The 23,713-nt window shown below is 42.1% G+C and overlaps 1 protein-coding gene across 1 annotated transcript; it reads left to right on the top strand.

Moving 5' to 3' along the window:
• Nucleotides 1-976: 976 nt before the first annotated feature.
• On the top strand, nucleotides 977-20,514 carry NYX (nyctalopin). The gene is made up of 3 exons (XM_073616307.1): nucleotides 977-2,259; nucleotides 3,317-3,388; nucleotides 17,042-20,514. Exons 2-3 carry the CDS (start codon nucleotides 3,355-3,357, stop codon nucleotides 18,418-18,420), a joined length of 1,413 nt encoding a protein of 470 aa, XP_073472408.1. The 5' UTR covers nucleotides 977-2,259; nucleotides 3,317-3,354; the 3' UTR covers nucleotides 18,421-20,514.
• Nucleotides 20,515-23,713: the final 3,199 nt, after the last annotated feature.

Below are 23,713 nucleotides of genomic sequence, written 5' to 3'. Positions count from 1 at the left end.
CAATAGATAATGCGCATATCTCAGTAATAGAAAATAATTTTTTTGTAATATTTCTTATTATAAAAGTAAGAGAGGGCAACATAAACTAGTGTGATATTTGACACTGCTTGATGGATGTAGAAGAAATTCTCAATGAATTCTCAAGGTGCTCATCAAATATTTTGGTTCTAATTTTGCTCTTGGTGTGCCTTGAAAATAATTCCTCACAAATATAGGTGCTTCCTAAAACTGATGACATGAATAAGGTGTGATTGTGAAGAGTGGGAGATTTTTCTTTGCGAAGATAAAACTTATAAAAGTCCAGTAAAGAGACACTGTCAATTGTTTCTTCGGCCTCATGTATTTGCTAAGTGTAAACGCATTTTTTTAAAAAGTTGCAAAAACAAAATGAACTGCCAGGAGTAGGATGTGTCCGCCACAAGTTGCTCACATGTTATACAAGGGTATGAACTTGAAGAGGTGCTTCAGTCATATTTTGAAAAATATGGTTAAAAACTGTAGCCGGTAACTTTTAGTAAATAGACACTCACCTGTCCCAGGATCCAGTGGTGTTTCTTCACTGGGCTTCAGCCGCCGCTGGCATACTAAGTGTGGGCAGCCGGCTGACACTGCTTGCATCTTCACAGCCGGCTGCTCACTGCACATGCGTGAGCCAAGCTGCTCTATCTGATCGGTTACAACAAAGCCTGGGGAATGCCCAGGAAAAAATTCCAAGCCTACTTACCACCAGCTCGCAGACAACCATATTGACCTGTCTAACAGTATGCGTTAAAAACAGGGTTTAGTCCGCACGCATTTGCAAACGCATGCGTAAGCCACAGAGCCTCGTCACAGCACCCTGATATCTGTGGTCCTAACACTAAAATATGAGTGTCCCCACAGTGGAGGCACATGCATTCTGATGGATAGATGCGGGCAGGTGGACTGAAGGGCAGCCCATCCCCTCTTACTTAAGGTACAGAAGCACACCAAACACCCAGCAGATAGCACTATGGCTGCAAAGGTGCTGGTGCATTGCTGGACCAATACACACACCAACGTGATCTCAAAAAACTTGCCACCACCCTCATTTATAGCTGGCTATCGCAGTAAGCGGCATTGGAGGGCTACAAACAAAGCCTGGGGAATGCCCAGGAAAAAATTCCAAGCTTACTTATCACCAGCTCGCAGACAACCCAATTGACCTGTCTAACAGTATGCGTTAAAAACAGGGGTTTAGTCTGCACGCTATCTGATCGGTGCCTCAGCTTTCTGGGACCTGTGACATGTCCCAGAAGGCTGCGGAAGAAGGGGGGTGAATTTCTGCTCAGATCGACGCGGCAAAACCAGGTACCCCCCCAAAAAAGTGTGGAGGAAGAGCAGAACTTCTCCTATTGGGTGAAGTTCCGCTTTAAGTGACAATGCTGGTGCTTGGCATTGTCACATTATGTTATGTGCTCCTCAATATCCAGATGTATCAGGTGTTTTACTCCTGGAGGTTGAAAGGAGCAGTGGCTAGCAAAGGAAAGATATATGCTTGCTAGGGAGGCAGACATTAAATGAAACATGTTGCTTTGTTCTGCATAGACAATAAAAAAAGTGAAAAAAAAATCTTAAAAATACAATTTAATACATTTTACGTAATGCTTAAACATACAACTTTTGTCGATTTGTCAGCCTATAATGATAACCCCGAGCCTGGTATTTATTTAACAGACCAAAAACAAATATAATAAGTGTAAGCTGTATTTCGGTAGGCATATTAATTACAGTCAGAATTATTGTAATGTTAACTAACACATAAAGACGTTACTAAATTGTGTCTGGGCGTCTAAGCATCAATGAGGTCTGATCATGAAATTGTACATTTTATATTTAGCCCCTAGGAAATAGTCATACACGTTATTGTTATTTTTTTTTTCCTCAATCAAGACATCACATATCAAAACACATGGCAAGTCACACTGTACAATCTGTTCTGCTTCAGTTAATACCTCAGTGGATTTGGGGCAATATCACTAGCATGGATCAAAGCCAAATATGAGACTGTGACATTACTGTGGGCAGAGCAAAGAGCAGACACATTTATCAACAATCTGTGCCTAGCTTGTGAAGCAATCACATTCTTACTTCTCCCTCCTAATCCTCATCTGATACTGAGGATTTTAGTGCCCCTAAATGATCACTTTCAAAGGATGACAAGCCAAATGGATGACAATGTATCGGAGAGGACGGCAATTTGAGTAAAAGAACTGAGAAAGAAGCTGCCTGGAGAGCAAGGTAAAGTCTTTATATATATATATATATATATATATATATATATATATATATATATTGTTCTTGTGATACAGTTGTTGTAACAGTGGTGGAGGAATAATAATGCACATTATATAGGTGGCTGTATGGTACATAGGGCCCGATGCTGTATGACGTGACTTGAAATAACATGAAGTAAAGCTGGGTTTGAGTTATTACTGTGTAAAATGAGATGGAGTAACCTGTATTCGGTTCCAGGATCAAAATATGTTCTTCAAATGACTAGATGTTTGAAATGACCACAAGTTCACCCCAACTGAGAATTCCCTATGGTAAAACATAATGCACTCCACTACTGCTCTTTGACTTCCATATTTTAGTATATTAGGTACATAGAACAGTTTGGGGTATACTGAACTGATAAATATTTCTCCAGTGATAGTGTGAACTATATTTTTATCTTATGTTCCTTATGAAAATAATAAGCAATTTTAGCTCCTCTCCTCACCCGCTCTCAAATTCCTTTCACACCACCTGGTAATACAGTAGATTTCATGAAAGTGATTATACATCATAATAAACAAAAATATTGTTGTCTGTATATATACAACATACACAATATATATAGTAATAATTATGTATATAGTGTTTATATTAATTACCATCTTTATGTAAATATTGTTTTTATATTTTTATATAGTCTAAGTAAAATTTTCTTGGTTTTACAAAGAATTATGGTGCATTATTAAATATGAATTATTCTGTGTTACACATATTGAGACATTCTACCATAAAATTAGGGATACATATATTTTAGTTTTTCTATGCTTGCACCATAAACAATGCTCAGAGCAATGGTTTGTAGCAACACAAGCTTAGACTTCATTAGCATACAGCATTGTTTTTCAGCAAGATAATGTTTGACAGGCTGCTGTTTGCAGGGCATTATTAATGGTTGTCAGCTTTCATAACATTGGATCATGAATCTCTGTTTTTACTGTGATACATTTGAGAAGAAGATTGTTATAGTAAATAGATGTATTCAAATTGCAAACATTTCACACATTCTGTTTTATTGTAGACCCGATTGCTGGCTGTAGTCTGAAATGCCCCGGTCTAATGGAACAAGTGATGTTTGCCAACATTTTACATGGTAAATCCTCATTACTTGTTGACTGGGTTATGGGAGTACCATTTCTTAGCCTTGAATAATCCTTTGCTTTCAATGCAATTTTTTTTGTGGCATGCCTTAATCATATTATTCGGAGGTTTCACACAAAACCCCATGATTTTGAAAGAGGTTATTAGTGTAGTGTTAATCTGGTGGGGGCCTTGAATGGTGGGAGACATTTTCATAAAATAAAAAAAAAAATGAGAACACAGTCATGGAAATGGCCTGTGCTAGGTTAAAAAAAACCTTGCCACCAGCTTTGGGGGCTTTACCAACATGTGCAGCAGATTCAGGTAGTTCTTTTTTTAAAGAGTAGTACGATTACTACACCAGGTTTAAAAATAATAACCTCCAGTTAATAGATAATGAGACTGGTAAGATAGGTGAGCTAATTAAGACCAACTGTAAGTTGGCGTACAGAGACAGACAGAATGCCTGTCTCTGTATGTTGTTTAGCAGAGCAGCATGTTTGTTGTCATTACCCCTCGCCTCACAATTTCAGCTGTGGAACCTCCTAGCAACCAGTCATGCTGACAGTGGGCTGAGCCTGAGGGGGGACTAGTTTATCATCAGATCTGCTCTCTCCTTGTGATTGACAGCAGGCAGTGGATTATATAGCCAATAATAGGTTGTCTATTGGCTATGGATCCGCCCATTGCCTGCTGTCAATCAAATGGGGAGCAGACCTGATGGGGAACTAGTGTCTCTGAATCCCTTTCAGGCTCTGCCCACCCAGCTTTAAATATCCTCACCTGCTGTGCTGTCTGTGTCACAGCGGCAGTGGTGAACAGGGGGCTCAGCTGCATTTGGACTCTCTGTTTCAGTGCACCTCCACACGTGGTTCATGGCCTATATTTATGTACCTGTTTACATGGTACCTTGCTGCCGGCACGGAGTGATTCCGGTACTGACTCCACCTCCTATAACGCAGCCTCTCAGCATCTCTGAAGTTCAGAAGGCAGGCTCTGTGAAATGTGTGACACAGCGGTGCATATTCACAAGGCAAAGTGAATACGGGTCACACAATTCCGGGAAATAAATGTGTGCGGATCTTGACCAAGTTTACAAACTTCAAGATCATTCAGATTAATAGGAGTAGGCTAGTAAGGTTTGAAATATAACGTGGAAAGTAATATATGATTTAAATTTGACTATAGATACACTTTAGGCCTTCTGCACACTGGACATTTTTGCAGCTGCTTCTAGGGGCGTCAGGTGTTTTTTTTTTTTTTTTTTTTAATCTTGCCCTTAACTCCCCTGCACATTAGCATATAGCTTTTCAGTGTATATAAAAAAATCTGATTGCTATATAAAATATAAAAGCTACAAAGGCTTCCCCACCAGGATTAGCTGTTAGTTACTGACTTTTTCATGACAAGCTTGCGTTTCTTTGGTTTGCATTTATAAACAGTTTACATAATACCTCCCAAAAATGTAATATGTTGAAATCTACCTATCATTAGATGTGGTGGCGGCACTCATTTTTTTTTTTTTTTAGGGCTTTTTTTAAGGCTTTTTTCCCTCTGTTTTCACCTGGTGATCTGGCCAATAACAAACCTCCTGTATTAGAGTGCCTCTATTCTGGACGAAGTGGCACATTTGGACAGCAGCATTATCAGTCTGGGTTTTACATAAATAAATATTATTGTTTATAAAAAACTAATACCACCTTCTCCTTATGTACTATTTACATAGAATCAGATACATTATGCCCCCCTTAATTCATTATTTTAAGTATCTACCTTTTTTTTTTATTTGTCTCTTTTAAATACGTGTAAACTAACATATATACTCAACCTGTATTTGATAATTGCTATGATGTCATATTGTCATCTGTTATAAACTTTTAATACATTTTGATTGTGAAAAAAAAATAAAAATAAAAGCTGACCAATGTAAGCACCCCTGTCAGTAGTAGATGGTTTGTCTCATCACTGTAACTGCTACATCTGCAAGAGAGCTTGTTCTGTTGAACAGCAACAGACTTACTGGCCAGATCACCAGGTGAAAATGGAAGACAGAAAGCCCCCCAAAAAAACCCCAAAAAATCAGCCATTACATCTAAGAATAGTTTAACTGCAATATAATAAATGTTTGCTTTGTTTAGTACTGCTTAATACGGTTTAATACTGCTTTAATCTTAACCCCTTCCTGCTAGCCGCCTCCTGGACCTTTAGGAATATAAACGCTGGGAGGCAGAGGCGGGCGTTCGGGTTGTGTGGCCGCTGTGATTGGCTGTCACAGTGGTCACATGATCAGAAAGCTCCCAATCGCTAGTATGCATCGGGGGGGGGGGAATCAAGATATATAATTATTTTCTGTGAGGGCTGGAGGTGAAGATTTAATTCTGGTTGTTTATGATCAGGATTTTGTGTTGTTTATTGTATGTTGATATTGTGTTGGTTATTATCTGGGGTGGTGTTGGAGAAAGTGGTGTATTATTTGTATTTGGTAGTTTGCCTGTTATTTTAATTTGTGTTATTTATTCTATGTTGTATTTTAATTGTATTCCTTAGTGCACCTAACTGGAATATAAGATACAAAATAACCTTACTTGGATATTTTATGCACACCTCAAAATGGGACCATGGTGTATGCAATAAACATGAACAGATGCTTTAGCAGACCAATGGGGTAATCTGTACTGCTCACGTTTTCTACTTACTCCTGTTCATTTATTTTTAACTAATACAACCCATAGGGGTTTGCTAACATGCTGTTCACTTTGTAAGTGAATTCTTCCTTAGCTTAGTAAAGATGAAGTGACGCTCTGCTGAATTCTAGCATTCAATCACGTGAAAGCCAAAATCCTTTTTTTCTTATTTTTCTTGCATGTCATTTTGGTATTCTTTGGAAAGTGAATTTTTCGCACAATCACTAGTGCGAAAAAGCATTAGTGGGAATGCATTCCCTTGCAAGGTGAACAGGCCACTTGACCCATGGGGGTTATTTACGAAAGACAAATCCACTTTGCACTGCAAGTGCACTTGAAAGTGCAGTCGCTCTAAATCTAAGGGGTAGATCTGAAATGAGGGGAAGCTCTGCTGATTTTATCATCCAATCATGTGCAAGCTAAAATGCTGTTTTTTATTTTCCTTGCATGTCCCCCTCGGATCTACAGCAACTTTACTTCCAAGTGCACTTGCAGTGCAAAGTGGATTTTCCTTTAGTAAATAACCCCCATAGTGTTGCCAAAGATTTGCTGATCATGGGTACGTATTATCGTTATCCACCTGGTTAATATAAACCAAAAAGCTAGGCCACTCACAATTTATATTTGAGATTCTTTTTTTGTAGATATTGAAGAGTTAAATCACATGACAGTTTATTATATCTCTTGATTATATCTATTGATGAGATCTTTGTGATTGAGTTCTCAATAATCCTAGAGGGATAGATAAATAAAGAGTAAGAGCTCTGTCACGCCTAGACTGCCCTGCGGTCGTGGTAAAGCGCCGCTTGTTTTAGCGGCGCTTTACCAGCGCTGCAGAGCCGATTTGCGGGCAGGAGCTGGCCGCTTTTAACCCCAAAGAAGGGGTTAACAAGGGGTTGAAAGTGCCGGCATTGCGGTGCTGCCGAAGTGCTTTTCAAGCGCTTTGGCAGCGCTGCCCATTCATTTAAATGGGCAGGGCGGTTTGGGAGCAGTATATACACCGCTCCCAAAGATGCGGCTTGCAGAACTTTTTTTTCCTGTCCTGCAAGCGCACCACCCCAGTGTGAAAGCACTCAGGCTTTCACACTGGGGTAGGTTGAGAGATGATTTACAGGCATTATTTTTAGAGCTAAAACGACTGAAAAGTGCATCAGCGTGAAAGGGGCTAATAGAAAAGGTTGTATTATCTTTCCTGGAGAAAATGCTGCTGTGGGCACCTTTCTGTGTCATTTATGTGACCAAAAGCCTTGGTTATATGATGTATTCTGACGGGGAGGAGTAGCCAGTTTGAACTTTGATTTACCAAGTTAAACAAAGATATATGATCAAATACAGTACCTAGACTTTTAGGCAGCCATAGATGACTCGATGTGGATGGGGGAATCCTCCCCCCTGAGATATTGTGTTCCAGCAGCAGGGAGACTTCAGTGTCAGAATACACTGATCAGCACTGCTGGCTGTAGCCTGCAGCGCCGGTCGAGTGGAAAAATCCAACAGGGTGGTTCTGTACAACCTCCCTGTCCTTACATGGATCAAAATTTGGCCAGTCTCTGCTGAACCGGCTAAATTTTTATCTATGTATGGCTGGCTTTAGTCACACGACCAGCCCCAAGCTTTCTTAGAAGCATAGGTATTTTAGCTCTTAAGTTATGACTGATTGATTTATCTATTCTGGCAAAACTGTTTACATTGCTTTTGGTTAACATTTGAAAGTAGATTCACTTTGAAAAGTCACTTGTGGCAGAGGACCTGTGAAATAAGCTGTTTAAAAATAAAATAAATACTGTGCACAGTTGGTAATTTTATGTTTTTTGTTTTTTGTTGTACTATGCTGTTTTTATTCATTTAATGCTACAATGACTCCGGTGAATTAGTGCTCATAGGTGAAAACAATACCAATGTTGACTACAGAAAATGACAGCTGTCAAGCGCAACATAAATCTTCTTTAAGGGTTTTTGCTTGTTCTTTTGAAACTAGATGCTATAATCTGTTACTATATTAACATAATGAATCCATTTCATTCTGTAAACACTAAAGTCATGGCTAAATTAGACATGCCAGTGTAATTAAACAAAACATGTATTATTACATGCCAGCCACACTGAATAATCATCAGTCACGTCAGCATTATAATGCTGACTGATTGCGACAAAGGCTTTGAGGCACAATTAAATTTTTCGAAGGCAAAAGTGGCATTGCGGCTTATGTGGCAGAATATTTCTAAATTATTCAGCAAGTGTTGTATTAAACTGTGCCTTGTATATGCAAACAATACATTATAGGATAATCCTTAATTGTACATAATTTTTACAGTGAGGGGTAAAGGAGACTAAACTGCCAAGCCTCTAAAAAGCTATCCACATTCACAACACTTTTCTGAGCCATTTGACAGGTGGTGAGGAGGCGATGTGATGCCTGCATTGCATGCAGATGTGGTGTGTTTACTTACTGTATCTGCAAACTGGTGGTCATTTTTTTGTCAATCTGTTGCAGCCATAGTGACAGATTCAAAAATGGGTGGTAGTAAAAACGACCTGAATCTGGTGCATATGTTGGTACTTATGTCAAAACTGGTGCAAGGCTTTCATGAATTAGGTGCAGACCATATTAAAGGGGCCATAGCACCAGAAAAGTGATCATACTGCTTTATTGAATTCACCTGATTGTTCCTTACTTTTGAAAGTACAGTAATTTATCTTTAAAAAATGTTAAAATCACAGTATTTTTTGTAAACAATTACTGTAGGTTTTAGAGGCTCATTTTTTTGAATAGAGTGAAGCCTGACCCAAACATTTCAGATTTCACAGCACCACCCTCACCTCCTCTCTGGGATGGACCATCCATTAGGATGAGCGCTGTCCTTCTGAGCCCCGCGCATGTGCAGCGCTATCTTTTGGTTCTGTACATAACCTCAGCAGCTCAATGCTCTCTCTCCTGTTGCAGCCACTGAGCACTCTCTCAGTAAAGAGCACAATGTGCATGCATGGGGCTCAGAAGAAGGACAACGCTCTTTCTGCTGGGGGCTTGTCCTAACAGCTGCTCAGTCCTAGAGAGGAGACAGGACAGAGTTGTGAAAAATATCAGAAGTGTTTGGGGCAGGCTCCACTCCATTCGCAAAGGGCTACAAGTATAGGAGTGCAACCCCCCCCCCCCCCCGACCCCCAGCATCAGGGTGGGCTCACATTTCAACTCAGGTTGTAGGTAGTTGGGTAAGATGGGATGTGAACAGGTGTGGAAAGACAGGCACCAATCAATTTTAGAGCTTTTACTGCTCACTTGAAAAGAAAATTGCAGGGAGAGAGGGGTAATTGCTCAGGACATCCACATCAGGCAAACAGGAGCTACTATACAAACAGTGGACAGTGGTACAGAAAAGAGCCTTTAGGCTGGCCCAGCGTTCTGTACCTTTTTAGCAACAGCAGTCTCCAATAGCAACCATGCCTCTCAGTATATGCACGAAAAGACTGAATGAGTACATCTTAATGCTTTCCTGGGTTTAACACAGCTTCTCCCATGTCACATACCTTGTGGCTGAACCTGACGTGCAGAAGGAGGCCTCTCGTACAGCCCTGACTCGAGAACCACTGATATTGCGACAGTGGTTGCAGGAGTGCGGTGAGGTACAGGTGCCCGTGTGATCTCTCAGCTGGATGAAGAGGTGAGCGGTAGATTTGTTCATCAGAGCTGGATGGTAAGCTGGAACTGAAGACAGCAGACAGCGGACCTCTGGTTGGCAGATAGCGACAGCAGCAGTAGCGACTGGATGTGTGGTCAGGCAAGTCAGGTCGGTAACAAATGGGCAGATGCAGGCATAGACAGCAGGCAAAGGGTCGTCAGGAGACAGGCAGAGTTTGGCAACACAGGATCAGGTGGATATCAGAAGGTAGAGGAAAGTCTAGAACAAGCCAAGGTCAAGGTAGGTAGCGATCAAGTGAAGTCAGGGGCAAGCCGGGTCAAACACAGGAATCAACAGGATCAGATGCAAGGAACACAGGAGTAGCTGCAGATCAAACAGCAAAGGACTAGTGCAGCTACTGCACTTATATAGGCCACTGGATCAATGTAAATGGCTAACGACCGCGCATGTGCACATCCGTTTGTGATTACGTGCTTCTGCGTACGCGCACTGATGCATGTCTATTCACAGCTGGATGGGTACCAGTAAGTCTGTGCATCTATGGGTCAATGCAGTATCGTGACCAGTATGTTACTGACATCCCTATAGCAAGGTAACTTCTAACACTTCCTCCCAGGTCCTTCAGTGTCCTCATACAGGTTCTCAAGTCTCAGCGCCTTGAGCACATTGTTAGGCCTCAGACTTCAAGCCTAGTCGCAAATCTGCTCCACGTACACCCACCCAAGGCCGGGGCCTGAGTGGAAGAGAGCGTCAGCTGGCCTCCCCAAATATTTATACTCTCTCCCAGAATGCATCAGTGGCCAGGAAACTCCTACTGGTTGGCTAAGAGTAGCATAAATATTCATAAGCCAGTTTTACTGTAGCTCATCATACTAATACCAGAGGTATCAATGACACCTATTGGCAAAAGACATGAAAAACAACTACACTGGATTTAGAAGAAACCCCAGATGATCAAATAAACTACAAATCAGACGGGTTACTTACCACTAACCAAAGCAAAATGTAGCAAGTAGCCCCTGTTTAAGACAAGGACAAGGGCTACAGGAGGAACTCAAATATATATATTTAAACTTGCATTTGTTTCAATGCATGGAATGGTGTTCCTGGACTGAGCATTTATTTTAAAGGTTAAAGCGGGGGTCCACCTATCTATCGTTTTTTTTTTTTTTTAGTTCATTCACAAACTTTTCTTCTCAGCATTACATACTCACATATTGTGTGTAATATGTCCGCCTGTGTCAGATTTCGTCGGAAAGAATAACTTATATTATTCACTGCAGGCGGTTTCCATCTTCATTGTGGGCATTTGAAGCCCACAAGCATTTATTTCCTGGATGTGGTGAATGCTGTGCTCCCAGCATTCACCGCTCGTTCCCGCACATGCTCAGTGGCATCCTGGGAAGCCTGAGACTAGCTCCCAGGAGTCTGGGAGAGGCTAGAAACACGCCTACTCCCACGGGAGGAGAACCAGGAAGTGCAAAGAAGAATAGAAAAATAAAAGGTAATTACAGCGATTTAAATTTTTTTTAAACGGCATGTCAGCATCTAGGCAAGGAAGAGAATACATACAGATATTGTTCAAAATTTGGGTGAAACCCCGCTTTAACTATACATTTAATGGTGAAAATAACTAGTTCACACAGACCTTAGCCTGTAAACACATGTACAACAAACTTTTCCAAAGATTTATACAAACTGTTTTCAAAGCCATAACTTGTAGTATTGAAATGCCAGACTCTGTTCTTAGCCTACATTCACACCTGAGCAGAACATATTCCTGGTTTTTGAAGCATTTTTTTAGGTGTTTTTCAGGCGTTTTGCAGGTGTTTTTTGCATGTGTATCAATCTTTAGGAGTTTCTGTCGTGGGCTGGGCTAGGCAAGAGGAGACGAGCAGGTCTATAGGAAGAGAGGAATTCTTCAGACATAAAACCGTGCATGAAAATGCACATATCAGGCATTTACAGGCATTTTCATTGAAGACTTTGGGACCAAAAATGCCTAAATATGTTCAAAAAAAGCTCAAGTCCTTTTTTGGAGTGTAGGTCCAAAGCCTAATACACATGGGCCAAATGTTGGGCGACATCCGCCGGTATTTATTATTCGGTCACAGTGGTCCGCTTCTGTCGCTCGAACATGCTGGAAAACCAGCAGCTGACTGGCTTCCGATCAGCTTTCACCATTCTGGTGGGGTCGGATGGAAAAAAAAAACATTGCCGGCGATACAAAAATGTGAAAAAAACTACATGGGGGGGACCCCAATACATACCAGGCTTTTTGGGTCTGGTATGGATTTTAGGGGAACCCCACACAAAAATGTGAAAAAAGGTGTGGGGTCGCCCCAAAATCCATACCAGACCCACCATATTATGGTGGAGCAGAAAACATGCTGGGACTTTAGGTAATGAGCAGTCGGTAAATGTTTGGATAATTGTGTTTACCTGTGTCCAAAAAGTCTGCAGAGCTGAGCAGGACCATAAGATATGAATCATATCACTGATTCCTGAGACATTGGTACTGAGGGGTAAATAGAGTTTAGTAGGAAAGGGGTGAAGTATTCAGGGAGTTACTGTTTTGTACCCAGACTCCTGGTATTTATTACTGATAGAGGACTGATAGGAAAGCATTAGAATTTTGGATTGTGCTGTCGTTGAAAGAATGGAGGTCCAGTTCCCAGCGATTCATAAAGCGGAGTAGGGTTTGAAATATCTCTATAAGGAACATTTTTTTAGGTGAAGGAGAGTGCATGTTGCAACAGAACAAAGGTTTGAAATTCCTTCTGAAACTGAAACATAGGGCGTATAAAAGGCAGACTTTGAGTAGAGATCTAAGATAGTGTGTTGTCTGAAAGATCCTAAAGGGAGAGGCCCAATGGTATCAAGTCAAGGTCTTGTAACACATATTCAGCCATTGTGTGAAGGAACATTTTTAATATTTTAATCTATAGTCTTTGTAGAGCTAATTCAAGGGTTACAAAGCCACCCAATCTGTAGCAAGGTTCCTACACAGGACCCAATGGAATTTTTTGGGAGAATTCTACTGCAATGCTCCTGGGTGCTATTAGATGTCCCCACATGTCTGCAAAATATCTGTGTAGGAACTGTTTTGGGGAGCCCACCATACAGCTAATGTGTTCTCTGCTGTGAGCATCTTGGAGAGGTCTGTGTTGCGATTGGACACCAAGCTCTTGTGAGATGTAGGTGCCCATTTCGGCACGGACATGATATATACTGTAAATACCCTGTGCTACCTTACAAGGAAGTCCTGCATGGGAAAGCAGAGGGGATAGCCACTATCAGTGGAGAGTTTGGTCCACATGGCAGGGAGCAGAGAGCAGGTCTACTTCCCAATAAAGTAGAGCCTTTTTTCATATGAAGAGAGTGAGACCATGAGGAGAAGCACAGTTCTAACTTATACAAGGGTTCCCCTTTGGGAAAGCAGGCAAGCCCCAAAATACAGCAGGAGGGAGACTTAAAAGTGCTGTGAGTACCTATGCTGTTAAGGATCTTACCCTTAACTGGGAGAGCCTTCTGGGCACAGACTGGACAGAATTTGCAAATAGTAGTTAAATCGATCACCACTTCTGTGGCATGAAGTGAAAGAATAAAGGTTTGGATGGCCGCACTCCAATACGAACACCTTTATTACACTGAAAAAGAATCCATACAGCAACAGAAGTACAGGTACAGATACAGTTGAAGTGTTTCACACCTTTACTGGTGCTTAGTCATAGCTTTTTTTTTTTTAGAAAACTAATTGTAAACTACATGTTCAAATTAAATGAATAAACAAATAAAACATATGCATTAAATTGACATTAAACAAGCTGAACCCGCTAAATTTAACACTAAGAGAGCTGGTGGCTATGAAACCTGTCAGCACTCATAGAAGTGAGACATGTCTCATTCAAAATTCAACCCGGCCGGCTTTCTAGTCTTGAGGCTAAGGATCCAGAACACTTCTCTTTTGCACAAAGCTCTGAACCTATCACCTCCTCTAACAGGCATTACAATTCTCTCAAGCCCCTATATAACTAAACTTGAAACATTCTTATTATGAAGTTCATTCCAATGTCTGGCTACATTAGTGGAGTGGTTTTTCTCTATGTCATATAAGTGGTCATGAAGACGATCTCTCAATCTATGACTCGTCCGACCTACATGTCGAATGAAACACGACTCACATGTAATGACATAGACCAGAAACATTGTGTTACAATACATTAAGAAATCTTAAATGGCAGGGAGCAGGAAGCCGGTCTACTTCCCAATACAGTAGATCCTTCTTCATATGAAGAGAGTGAGACCATGAGGAGAAGCACAGTTCTATCTTACACAAGGGTTCCCCTTTGGGAAAGCAGGCAAGCCCCAAAATACAGCAGGAGGGAGACTTAAAAGTGCTGTGAGTACCTATGCTGTTAAGGATCTTGCCCTTAACTGGGAGAGCCTTCTGGGCACAGACTGGACAGAATTTGCAAGTAGTAGTTAGTCTGCCAATGGATAACCACTTCTGTGGCATGAAGTGTTTGGGTTCCCCTTCTCCTGAAATTTAACATAAACATTGTTCCCTGTTATTTTAGAGAGTTTGGTCTTTCAGTGGGCCCCTTGAGGCAGATGCCTGTGCTACTGCTGTGGAGAAACCATTTGAAGTAATTGTTTCTCCGATAGCACTGAAACTGTATAGAAGAGAGCCCTGCGTTAAGTAACTTGGTTTCTGACCTCTGTTAAATCAGAACTAAACCCTGCTATAGTTTACAGCAAGGGAAGCTGCAGTCTTAGCCTCTGTCTGATCTGCCGTTGCCTTGGAGCTGCACGTGTGATCAGTTACGACACAAGCCATTTGATGGCTTGACAGTTCAGATGAGAACATAACCAACTGTGGCAGAATTCATGGCATACCTTGAATGTAACGGTTTTGGTAAACACATAAATTGATGGGTTTAGTTAACCTTTAACCGCCTGATAAAGAAAATAGCCCTCCAGTAAGAACTTAAAAAAACTGCTTAAAGGGGAGGTAGTATGTTGGTGTAGTTGTATCCCAAGGAAGGAGAAAATGGCTTTGCATTACAACCTATGAACACAGTGGAGTCCACGCTAATTGCCAGGGCTGGGACAAGGGGTGGCCAGGAGGGGTGGCTACCTTGGGCAGTTTGGTATCATGTGCGGTGGGGAGGGGTGCTGCATTGAGAGTGCCTACCTACAAGCTGGCAGGAGTACTGGAAGAGGGGGAATATTGGTTTGGAGAGAATTTTGGCTTGCAAGGGGAATTTATGCTTGAGGTAATTGTGCAGATTATTGCTCACATTTTTTGGAGGGGAAGGAGGTTTTTTTTTTACTGACACAAAATGCTCATACGGGGGGGGGGTCACTGAGCATCTTTGCCCTGGGCCCTAGATGACCTTGTCCCAGCACTGCTGAACGCTGACAGTGCAATTTAGGAAAGAAGGCCAACATTCAAGACCAACACACTAGAGGTAAAACTGTCCTTTAATGCATCTCTGGCAGGCACTTGCCATTTTGTTAAGGACACCAAAGCTAGATACTGGACTGCAATAAATACACGGAAGCTAGACAGTGAACTGCAAAACATACACATGGGACTGAATGGTGGATATAAGTCCAGACACTAGAGGTCAAACAGTTTTAGGAGATGAGTGGAGATGCCATGCACACATACACTACAAGAATTAGATACTTAGATACATTGAAAGTAGTACATGTTAGAATTAGACGGTTGGAGGGCATGTTAGTTTCACTGTTTGACTCATTTATCTTTCTTCTTTCTTCTAATGTGAAAGACTTTTGTCCTATCTCACCCACTTTCACCTTTTTGACTGTGTGCTCCAGTGGCGGCTCGTGCTAAATATTTCGGGGGGGGGGGCAAACTAATGCCACGTAACCCCCCCAAGAGAAGATGGGCGGGGAGGTGGCGATCGCCACAAGCACCCCCCACCCTGGCATTAGATGTACAAGAATGCTGCGGCGATCCCCCGCCACTCCCGCGGGAGACTGAGCTTAACTTAGGAGGCAGGGTGAAGGAAAAGCCAGGCCGGTGCTTCTCCTCCCCGCTGAACAGGAAGTGTGTCCTGAGACCGGATCGGGTCTCAGGACCTGCTTCCTGATTGGCTGGGAGGAGAATCAGGAAGACAATAGTGAATATTAATTTGCTATTGTCACAGAACTGGGTGGGCTCAGGGCACAGTGCTCTGCGCCACCGAGCCCACCTTTTTTTTTAAGCCAGTTAGAGCCTCAGGCTCTAATCATGTGCTTAAAAAAAAAAAAACCCATTGGAATCCATGCATCCGGCGCCCTGCATGTAGATTAGGGGCCGGGCGCATGAATTAGGGGGGTGGCCCACCTGCGCCTCATATGGACGGGTTGCCACTGGTGTGCTGCTAAGCATAAAATCGGAACGCTTTTCTCTAATTTGCATGTCAGCAATGCATTAGAAAATTAGAGGGTAACTGTGATAATATTTTGGCAATTAGGAAATTGGTAGTTTTACCTCAAAATTAAGTTTGTCAAAATCATCTGCTCATTCCTCTTCTAATTGGAATGCATCCTAATGCCAACCTCTTTTTTAAGCTTAAATCCAACACTCCCAGTGTTCTGCGCTATACTTGCCAGACAGATGGCCACACCTTTCTTCCCCCGCTGATTGTAAAATGTTAATCTTCCTGCCAGAGGACTAATAGATAGATATTTGGGTATATTTAGGAAGCACAACCACTTTACTTTTTAATGCGTGCATAGATTTATTTTGCATTTCTCCATTCCAAACAAGAACACCACATACAAACCAATTTGCCTTGTGTCCCAATTTGGAAAACATCTGTTTGCACAGTATATGTACTTATAGAAATGTCTTATATTAATTATTACAGTAGCTGGCTTGTTTACATCATCATTTAGTTATGCAAAATGTACTCTAATACTGGTTACACATGGATCAGTTTTTATTTTTGTTCAGCCATTGGATTGAGCAAGTAAAACTGACCTGATTCCCTCACCTTCAGAATACACAGATCTTTGGGGATGATTGGTACATGCAATTTTTCTTTTGTTGTTCTATGACAATGAAGGAGGCATTTAGTGAAGCATCCATGCACAGTCAATCCAAGGAGTTTTGCTAAGCCTGCAATGTTTCCTATTGTATGAAAGTAACTGTTGACTCTTTCAGATTTTATTTCCCATGATGTCTGCCTGTAAACACTAAAAAACACACAATTTGTCAAGGGGACACTTATGTTATTTATTATTATATCAATTATCTCATTTAGAGATATAGTTGTAACTCTTGGTTCTGGATTATAATTATTTTAAACATTGTATTTTTTCTTCTAGTCTTCCTTTTTATCCAGCCGCTGTATGCCATATGGGCCTGCTTCCGTTCTTGTCCATCAAGCTGTGTATGTACTCAAGAGCGAAACTGTTCTGTGCTCTGTGATCGCATTGGACTGCAAGAGATCCCTAATGAATTTCCATGTGAAGCTTTCTTTATTAACCTAGATAAAAACAACATCAAGTTTCTTTCTGAGCGGGCTTTTGGGACTTTGCCTTCATTAAAATGTCTCTCACTGAGCCACAACAACATATCTTTCATCACCCCAGGGGCTTTCAAAGGGCTACCCAACCTGATTGAGCTCAAAATGGCTCATAATGATTATATACGCTATTTACACACTCGAACATTCTCTGCTCTAAAGAAACTGGTAAAGCTGCATTTAGCAGACTGCAATTTGTTCAATATTCCAGATCGAATATTTTTAGACCTTCCTTTACTGGAGGAACTTATGCTTTTCCAGAACAATTTCCGTAGGATTCCGGGAGCAATCCGAGGTATGCGCAATTTGACTCATGTTTATTTAGAGAGTAACAGAATTGAGGCTATTGCCTATAATTCTCTTCAGGAATTGCCAAATCTTAAATATCTTAATCTCCAAGACAATAAAATATATGTAATTCATGATAAGTCTTTCCAAGATTGCCAGAAGATGGAGTACCTGTTCCTTAATGACAATTTTCTGAATGAGTTGCCAGAAAACTCCTTTAAAGGATTGAAAAAATTAAAAATGCTGAATTTGGCTGGAAACTCCATACGGAACATCTCATCTTCATGGTTTCAAGATCTAATTGAGCTGGAAATCCTCTATCTAGATAGGAATAAAATAAGCTATATTGAGGAAGGGGCTTTTGAAAATCTCACCAGCTTAGTAGCCTTACACCTAAATAGCAACAATTTGACAACATTACCATTTGAGGTCTTCCGACCCGTTTATTTCATAGGCAGATTGTTTCTTTTTAAGAATCCATGGGAATGTGACTGCAGGATTGAATGGTTAAGAAATTGGATGGAGAATTATAAATTGGTTCGTGACATTCCCTGTTCAGCTCCAACATCTCTTGCAGGCTTCGACCTAAGCAATGTTTTATTTAAAAAGTCAGAAGAAGGCACCTGCCTTGACCCAACAGAACAAAATGTTACCTATTATGTTCCCCTTCCTACTGAAAGGCTTCCATCGACCATGGAATCAAAACTAAGCAGTCTTATCTCCAAACTTCTCCTACCAAAAGGAAATTATGAAGATTTGGGGAATACAACAGAAGGCTTTGACAACAGCACATTCTCGGATGTAAATGGAAACACAGCATCCCTGTCTTTTTCAAAGTATATTGTCGCATATGTTGTGCTTGTTATCAGTTATACAACTGTTATATTTTAGGTCTTTAGTTACTATATTATATTTTCAGAATAAGAAATGTAAAAAAATTGTCATTCTATTCCAGAATTTACTGATCATGCAAAGACAACTGTTTGAGGAACAGACTATATTTTAAATTAACATATCAAAGAAACTAACTTGCTGATAAAGAGGGAATCTACTGACTGTTTATGAAAGTTTTAGGCCCCTTTTACACAGGCAGACTGATTGGGTCCACCTGACAGTTTTTTAGGCGGGCCTGATTGGACCATCCATTACTCTATTGGAGTGGCAGGTGTCAACGGACATGTGTCTGTTGACACCCACCGACATCTAATCCTGCCTGCTAAAAACAGATCCGTTCCCCATCCGTCTAGCAGATCGGATGGGCGTTGGGTGTAAATGGACAGGAGGTCCGCTTACATTTGACCGCCCATAAAGGTTAAGGAGTGCATTACGTTCAGAATGCAGATTTAAGGAGTGCGTTGCGCTAAGAATGCAAGGTTAAGGAGTGTGTTGCGCTCAGAATGCAGGGCTAAGGAGTGCATTGCGCTCACAATGCAGGGTTAAGGAGTGTGTTGGGCTCAGAATGCAAGGTTAAGGAGTGTGTTGCGCTCAGAATGCAAGGATAAGGAGTGCGTTGTGCTCAGAATGCAGGGCTAAGGAATGCATTGCACTCACAATGCAGGGTTGAGTTCGTTGTGCTCAGAATGCAGGGATCTGGAGTGCATTACACACAGAATGCAGGGTTAGGGAGTGTTTGTGCTCTGAATGCAGGGATCAGGAGTGCATTACGCTCAGAATGCAGGGTTTAGGAGTGTGTTGCGCTCAGAATGCAGGGTGAAGGAGTGTGTTGTGTTTAGAATGCAAGGTTAAGGAGTGTGTTGCGCTCAGAATGCAAGGTTAAGGAGTGCTTTGTGCTCAGAATGCAGGGCTAAGGAGTGCATTGCACTCACAATGCAGGGTTAAGGAGTGTGTTGAGCTCAGAATGCAGGGATCGGGAGTGCATTACACACATAATGCAGGGTTAAGGAGTGTTTGTGCTGTGAATGCAGGTTTCAGGAGTGTGTTGCGCTCAGAATGCAGTGGTAAAGAGTGTGTTACGCTCAGAATGCAGGGATCAGGAGTGCATTACGCTCAGAATGCAGGGTTTAGGAGTGTGTTGTGTTTAGAATGCAGGGATCAGGAGTGCGTTACACACACAATGCAGGATTAGGGAGTGTTTGTGCTCAGAATGCAGGGATCAGGAGTGCATTACGCTCAGAATGCAGGGTTTAGGGGTGTGTTGCACTCAGAATGCAAGGTTTAGGAGTGTGTTACGCTCAGAATGCAGGGTTCAGAAGTGTATTGCACTCAGAATACAGGGCTCAGGAGTGCGTTACGCTCAGAATGCAGGGCTCAGGAGTGTGTTACGCTCAGAATTGAGGTTTAAGGCGTGTGTTGCGCTCAGAATGTAGGGTTAAGGGGTGTATTGCGCTCAGAAGACAGGGTTCAGGAGTGTGTTGTGCTCAGTATGCAGGGTTCAGGAGTGTGTTGCGCTCAGAATGCAGGGTTCGGGAGTGTGTTGCACTCAGAATGCAGGGATCAGGAGTGCGTTACGCTCAGAATGCAGGGCTCAGGAGTGTGTTACGCTCAGAATCGAGGTTTAAGGCGTGTGTTGCGCTCAGAATGTAGTGTTTAGGAGTGAGTTGCGCTCAGAATGCATGGTTCAGGAGTGTGTTACGCTCAGAATGCAGGGTTAAGGAGTGCGTTACACTCAGAATGTTGATATCAGGAGTGCATTATGCTCAGAATGCTGGAATGAGGAGTGCATTATGTTCAGAATGGAGGGTTTGGGGGGGTGATGTGAAGGGCGGTGGAGGACACTGCTATGGGGGTGGCCCCGCCCATAGCAGTGTCCTCTGCCCCTTCACATCACCTCTCCCCACCCCCTTTCCCCTATAGCAGTGACCTCTGGCCCCCCTCCCTCTCATAGCAGTGCTCCATAGCAGTGTCCTACCTGTGTACACAGAGGAGAGAGTGGAAGGCAGCATAGTTCTGGACAGAGGGCAGAAACTTGCAGAGTAACTTACTCACAGGACCGCCCTGTGTCCTAGAGAGAGGGGGAGAGAGAGAGAGGGGGGGAGAGAATGGGGGAGAGAGGGGGAGAGAGAGGGGGAAAGAGAGAGGGGAGAGAGAGAGAGGGGAGGAGAGAAAGGGGAGGAGAGAGAAAGACGGGAAGAGAGGAGAAAGAGGGGAGGAGAGGAGAGAGAGGGGAGGAGAGAGAGATGTCTCCACATGTGTCCAGCTGAAATTTTTGTTTGCCACAAGTTGGTTGAACTGGATGTCTTTTTTCAACCAGACTAGTTATGTACCTTGTGGGAACTGAAGAGACATACTGTGTTAAGGTGAACATTTCTCAGTTAATGGTAGATAGTAGATGACTAACCCCAGATCATCAAGCATTTTAAATATTTCCAGTAGGGTACAATGGGTACTTTAAAACCCCGTACAGACAAATTAGCTTTTGAATGTGGAATTTTTTTAACTGCTATGTTTTGTAGTAGCAAACATGCTGAAAGGGTGAAGTTACAATTATGGTATGCTCAGAATGATAAAGTTCCCCTTATATGTTTATTGGTTCATGGAAAGGAAAATGACAGATGATGGTTTAAAGTGTATGTATAGTTAAACTATTTTTTTGAATTTTTTTTTTTTGAGTATTGAGAATTTAAAACCCCTACCTGCTTTTATTTTTTTCTGTGTATCATTGAGGAAATTCCCTTCATTTTCTGCCCAGAAATGCAGCAGAAAATTGGAGAATTTTTTTCAAAGTGAGCAGATTTTCCTTCTTATAGGGCGTACACACGGTCGGACTTTGTTCGGACATTCCGACAACAAAATCCTAGGATTTTTTCCGACGGATGTTGGCTCAAACTTGTTTTGCCTACACACGGTCGCACAAAGTTGTCGGAATTTCCGATCGACAACCACGCGGTCACGTACACCACGTACGATGAGACTAGAAAAGGCCGGTTCAGAACCAAGCGCGGCACCCTTTGTGCTCCTTTTGCTAATCTCGTGTTAGTAAAAGTTTGGTGAGAGACGATTCGCGCTTTTTCAGACTCGTGGCTTTCAGATTGTTTTCTGCCGTTCAGTTTGTGCTTGTGGGTTTGTATCTGCTCTTCAGTGCGTGCAGTCAGTTCGTATCGGAGTTTTCTGTGTGATCTTGCCTGCTCGTTGCTGTTTTTCAGGTCGCTCTTCACAGGCCTTGCTGTTCTTCAGTGCGTTCTGTTACTTCGTTCTGAGCAGCCGACCGTTTTCTAGCCATGTTTCGTATGCGTACTCCTCGTAGAGTTCGTGCTGTGCGGGGGGCTTGGTATTGGGTCCTGACCTTGACACAAGTCCAGTCCATGAACAGGGTGGGGAGGAGTTCATGGACCAAGAATTGGTTGCTTCAGCATGACCAGTTCTCTCATATGCCTTTGCTCCGTGAGATCCGTGAGAATAATACTGATGATTTCAGGAACTTTCTCAGGATGACGGACCCCGTGTTTCACAGTTTGTTGGCTTCGCTGACCCCTTATATTAGCAGGCAGGATACCTGCATGAGGCAAGCCATCACTCAGGAGCAGAGGTTGGTCGCTACCCTGCGGTATTTGGCCACAGGGAGAAGTCTGCAGGACCTCAAGTTCTCGACAGGCATCTCCCCCCAGGCTCTTCTTTGTGGACATTTACTGCTTGTGTTTGTTTTAGCTGACCCTGACAGAAATGTGTGGAGTCCAGAAAATGTCGTGATTGTGTAACCTTATTATACAAAGCACTGTTGGCTATTATTTACTAAATGCAAAGACACTTTTCACTACAAGTGCACTTGCAACTGCACTGAAACTGCACTTGTAGTGCAAAGAGGATTTGCCCTTAGGAAATTACCCCCATTTTCTCATAAAACAACAATTACATCACCCCAAAATTGTTGTAGTGTTGAGACAATAATCCACACATTCTTGATGAACAATCTTTTTAATACCTGCACAATCACATGTGCATTTATCAAAGGTTTTTCTGACAAACCAACATGTTTGTTGTATAACAATTTTTGTGGTGTCATTATCCAAAATCAAAATGTGCATTTTATAGAAAACAGGCCTGTGTAAAACCCACAAGAAAGACACAAATCTTGATCTTACAAAGTTCACATTTGGTAGAACTGGAAGGCAATATCAGACATGAGTATTTAGGAACTGTGTTTGATATTGCGTTCAGATGGGGGGAAATCACCCCTGGAAAAGCCAAATTTGGAAGATGCACACCAATTTCACAATGTCAACATGTGCTATCTGCCATCACGGGGGATCAAGGGATGTGTTTTGGGGGAGAAAGCCCTTCCTCACCGCTACTTTATAATTGAGGAAGGTGTTGCACCCCCAAAACGCGTCCATTGATCTCCCGTGATGGCAGATAGCACATGTTGACACACTGTGTGCATCCTCCAAATTTGGCTTTGGGAAAAATCACAAAAACATTTCGCACATTGTAGCACACAAAAGAAGAAAGTGATTTGGAGGGGTTTTAAACTCGCCCCAAAACATCAATGATGTTTTTATATTTTGGAATAACATCATTGATGTTTTGCTTGATGTTTTCCAATTGTAAATTACACCCCATGATCTCCCCGATCAGGATCTGGGCACTTTCGGATGTGAAAGGATCTTCATCCACAACCTCACGATCACCTAAAAAGAGAGGAAACCCAAAATAAATTAGGTTTCAAAAAAATGCCGCCATCCATCTCTTATCTGAGCCTGTGGTTGCAGACACTCACCTGTTGTGGTGACTAGTTCCACCACGTCTTCTTCCTCCTGCTCATCTTGTGTTGGGGGTATTTCCCCTTCTTCCAGAGGGGGGGGGCTCTGGTCTCCTCGGATGAGGGGTGTCCTCCGAGTCTTTTCTCCCCTATGTAAAACAAAAATGGTATAATTAGCACACAGATATTTGATGGCAGAACTAGAAAGATGAAACATTGCTTGGAAGTGGGGTACAATGATCTATTTAGCCGAGTTCCAAGATGTGGCTTTTTTAGTGTCCTTTGTCAACCTGCAATACTTTACCTGTTTAGTACAAGCTTCACAGATGTAGCCCCCCCTATAGTATACACTGGAGCACCTGTGTGGCCCCCTAATAAAAATGGTGTTCTGGGGTCCCACACTAGTGCTCCAGTGTCCAGATGTGAAAACAGCTGCTGAGTGTCCTCTCCTTACATAGAATCGAGTTTGCATTTCATTCTAGTAACAAAGCCATCTACACAACCCAATTCTTTGAAGACAAGTATAGG

This window comes from Aquarana catesbeiana, linkage group LG02, assembly GCF_042186555.1.
Source record: "Aquarana catesbeiana isolate 2022-GZ linkage group LG02, ASM4218655v1, whole genome shotgun sequence".
Taxonomy (NCBI): Eukaryota; Metazoa; Chordata; class Amphibia; order Anura; family Ranidae; genus Aquarana; species Aquarana catesbeiana.
The sequence above is the reverse complement of the archived record's forward strand: the minus strand, read 5'-3'. Positions and strand labels throughout refer to the sequence as shown.

Bases quoted from the DNA above. Each gene is read 5' to 3' on its own strand.
- NYX (XM_073616307.1), top strand. From the start codon at position 3,355: ATGGAACAAGTGATGTTTGCCAACATTTTACATG. The intron at 3,389-17,041 runs GTAAATCCTCAT...TTTTTCTTCTAG, and splicing joins GTTTGCCAACATTTTACATG to TCTTCCTTTTTATCCAGCCG.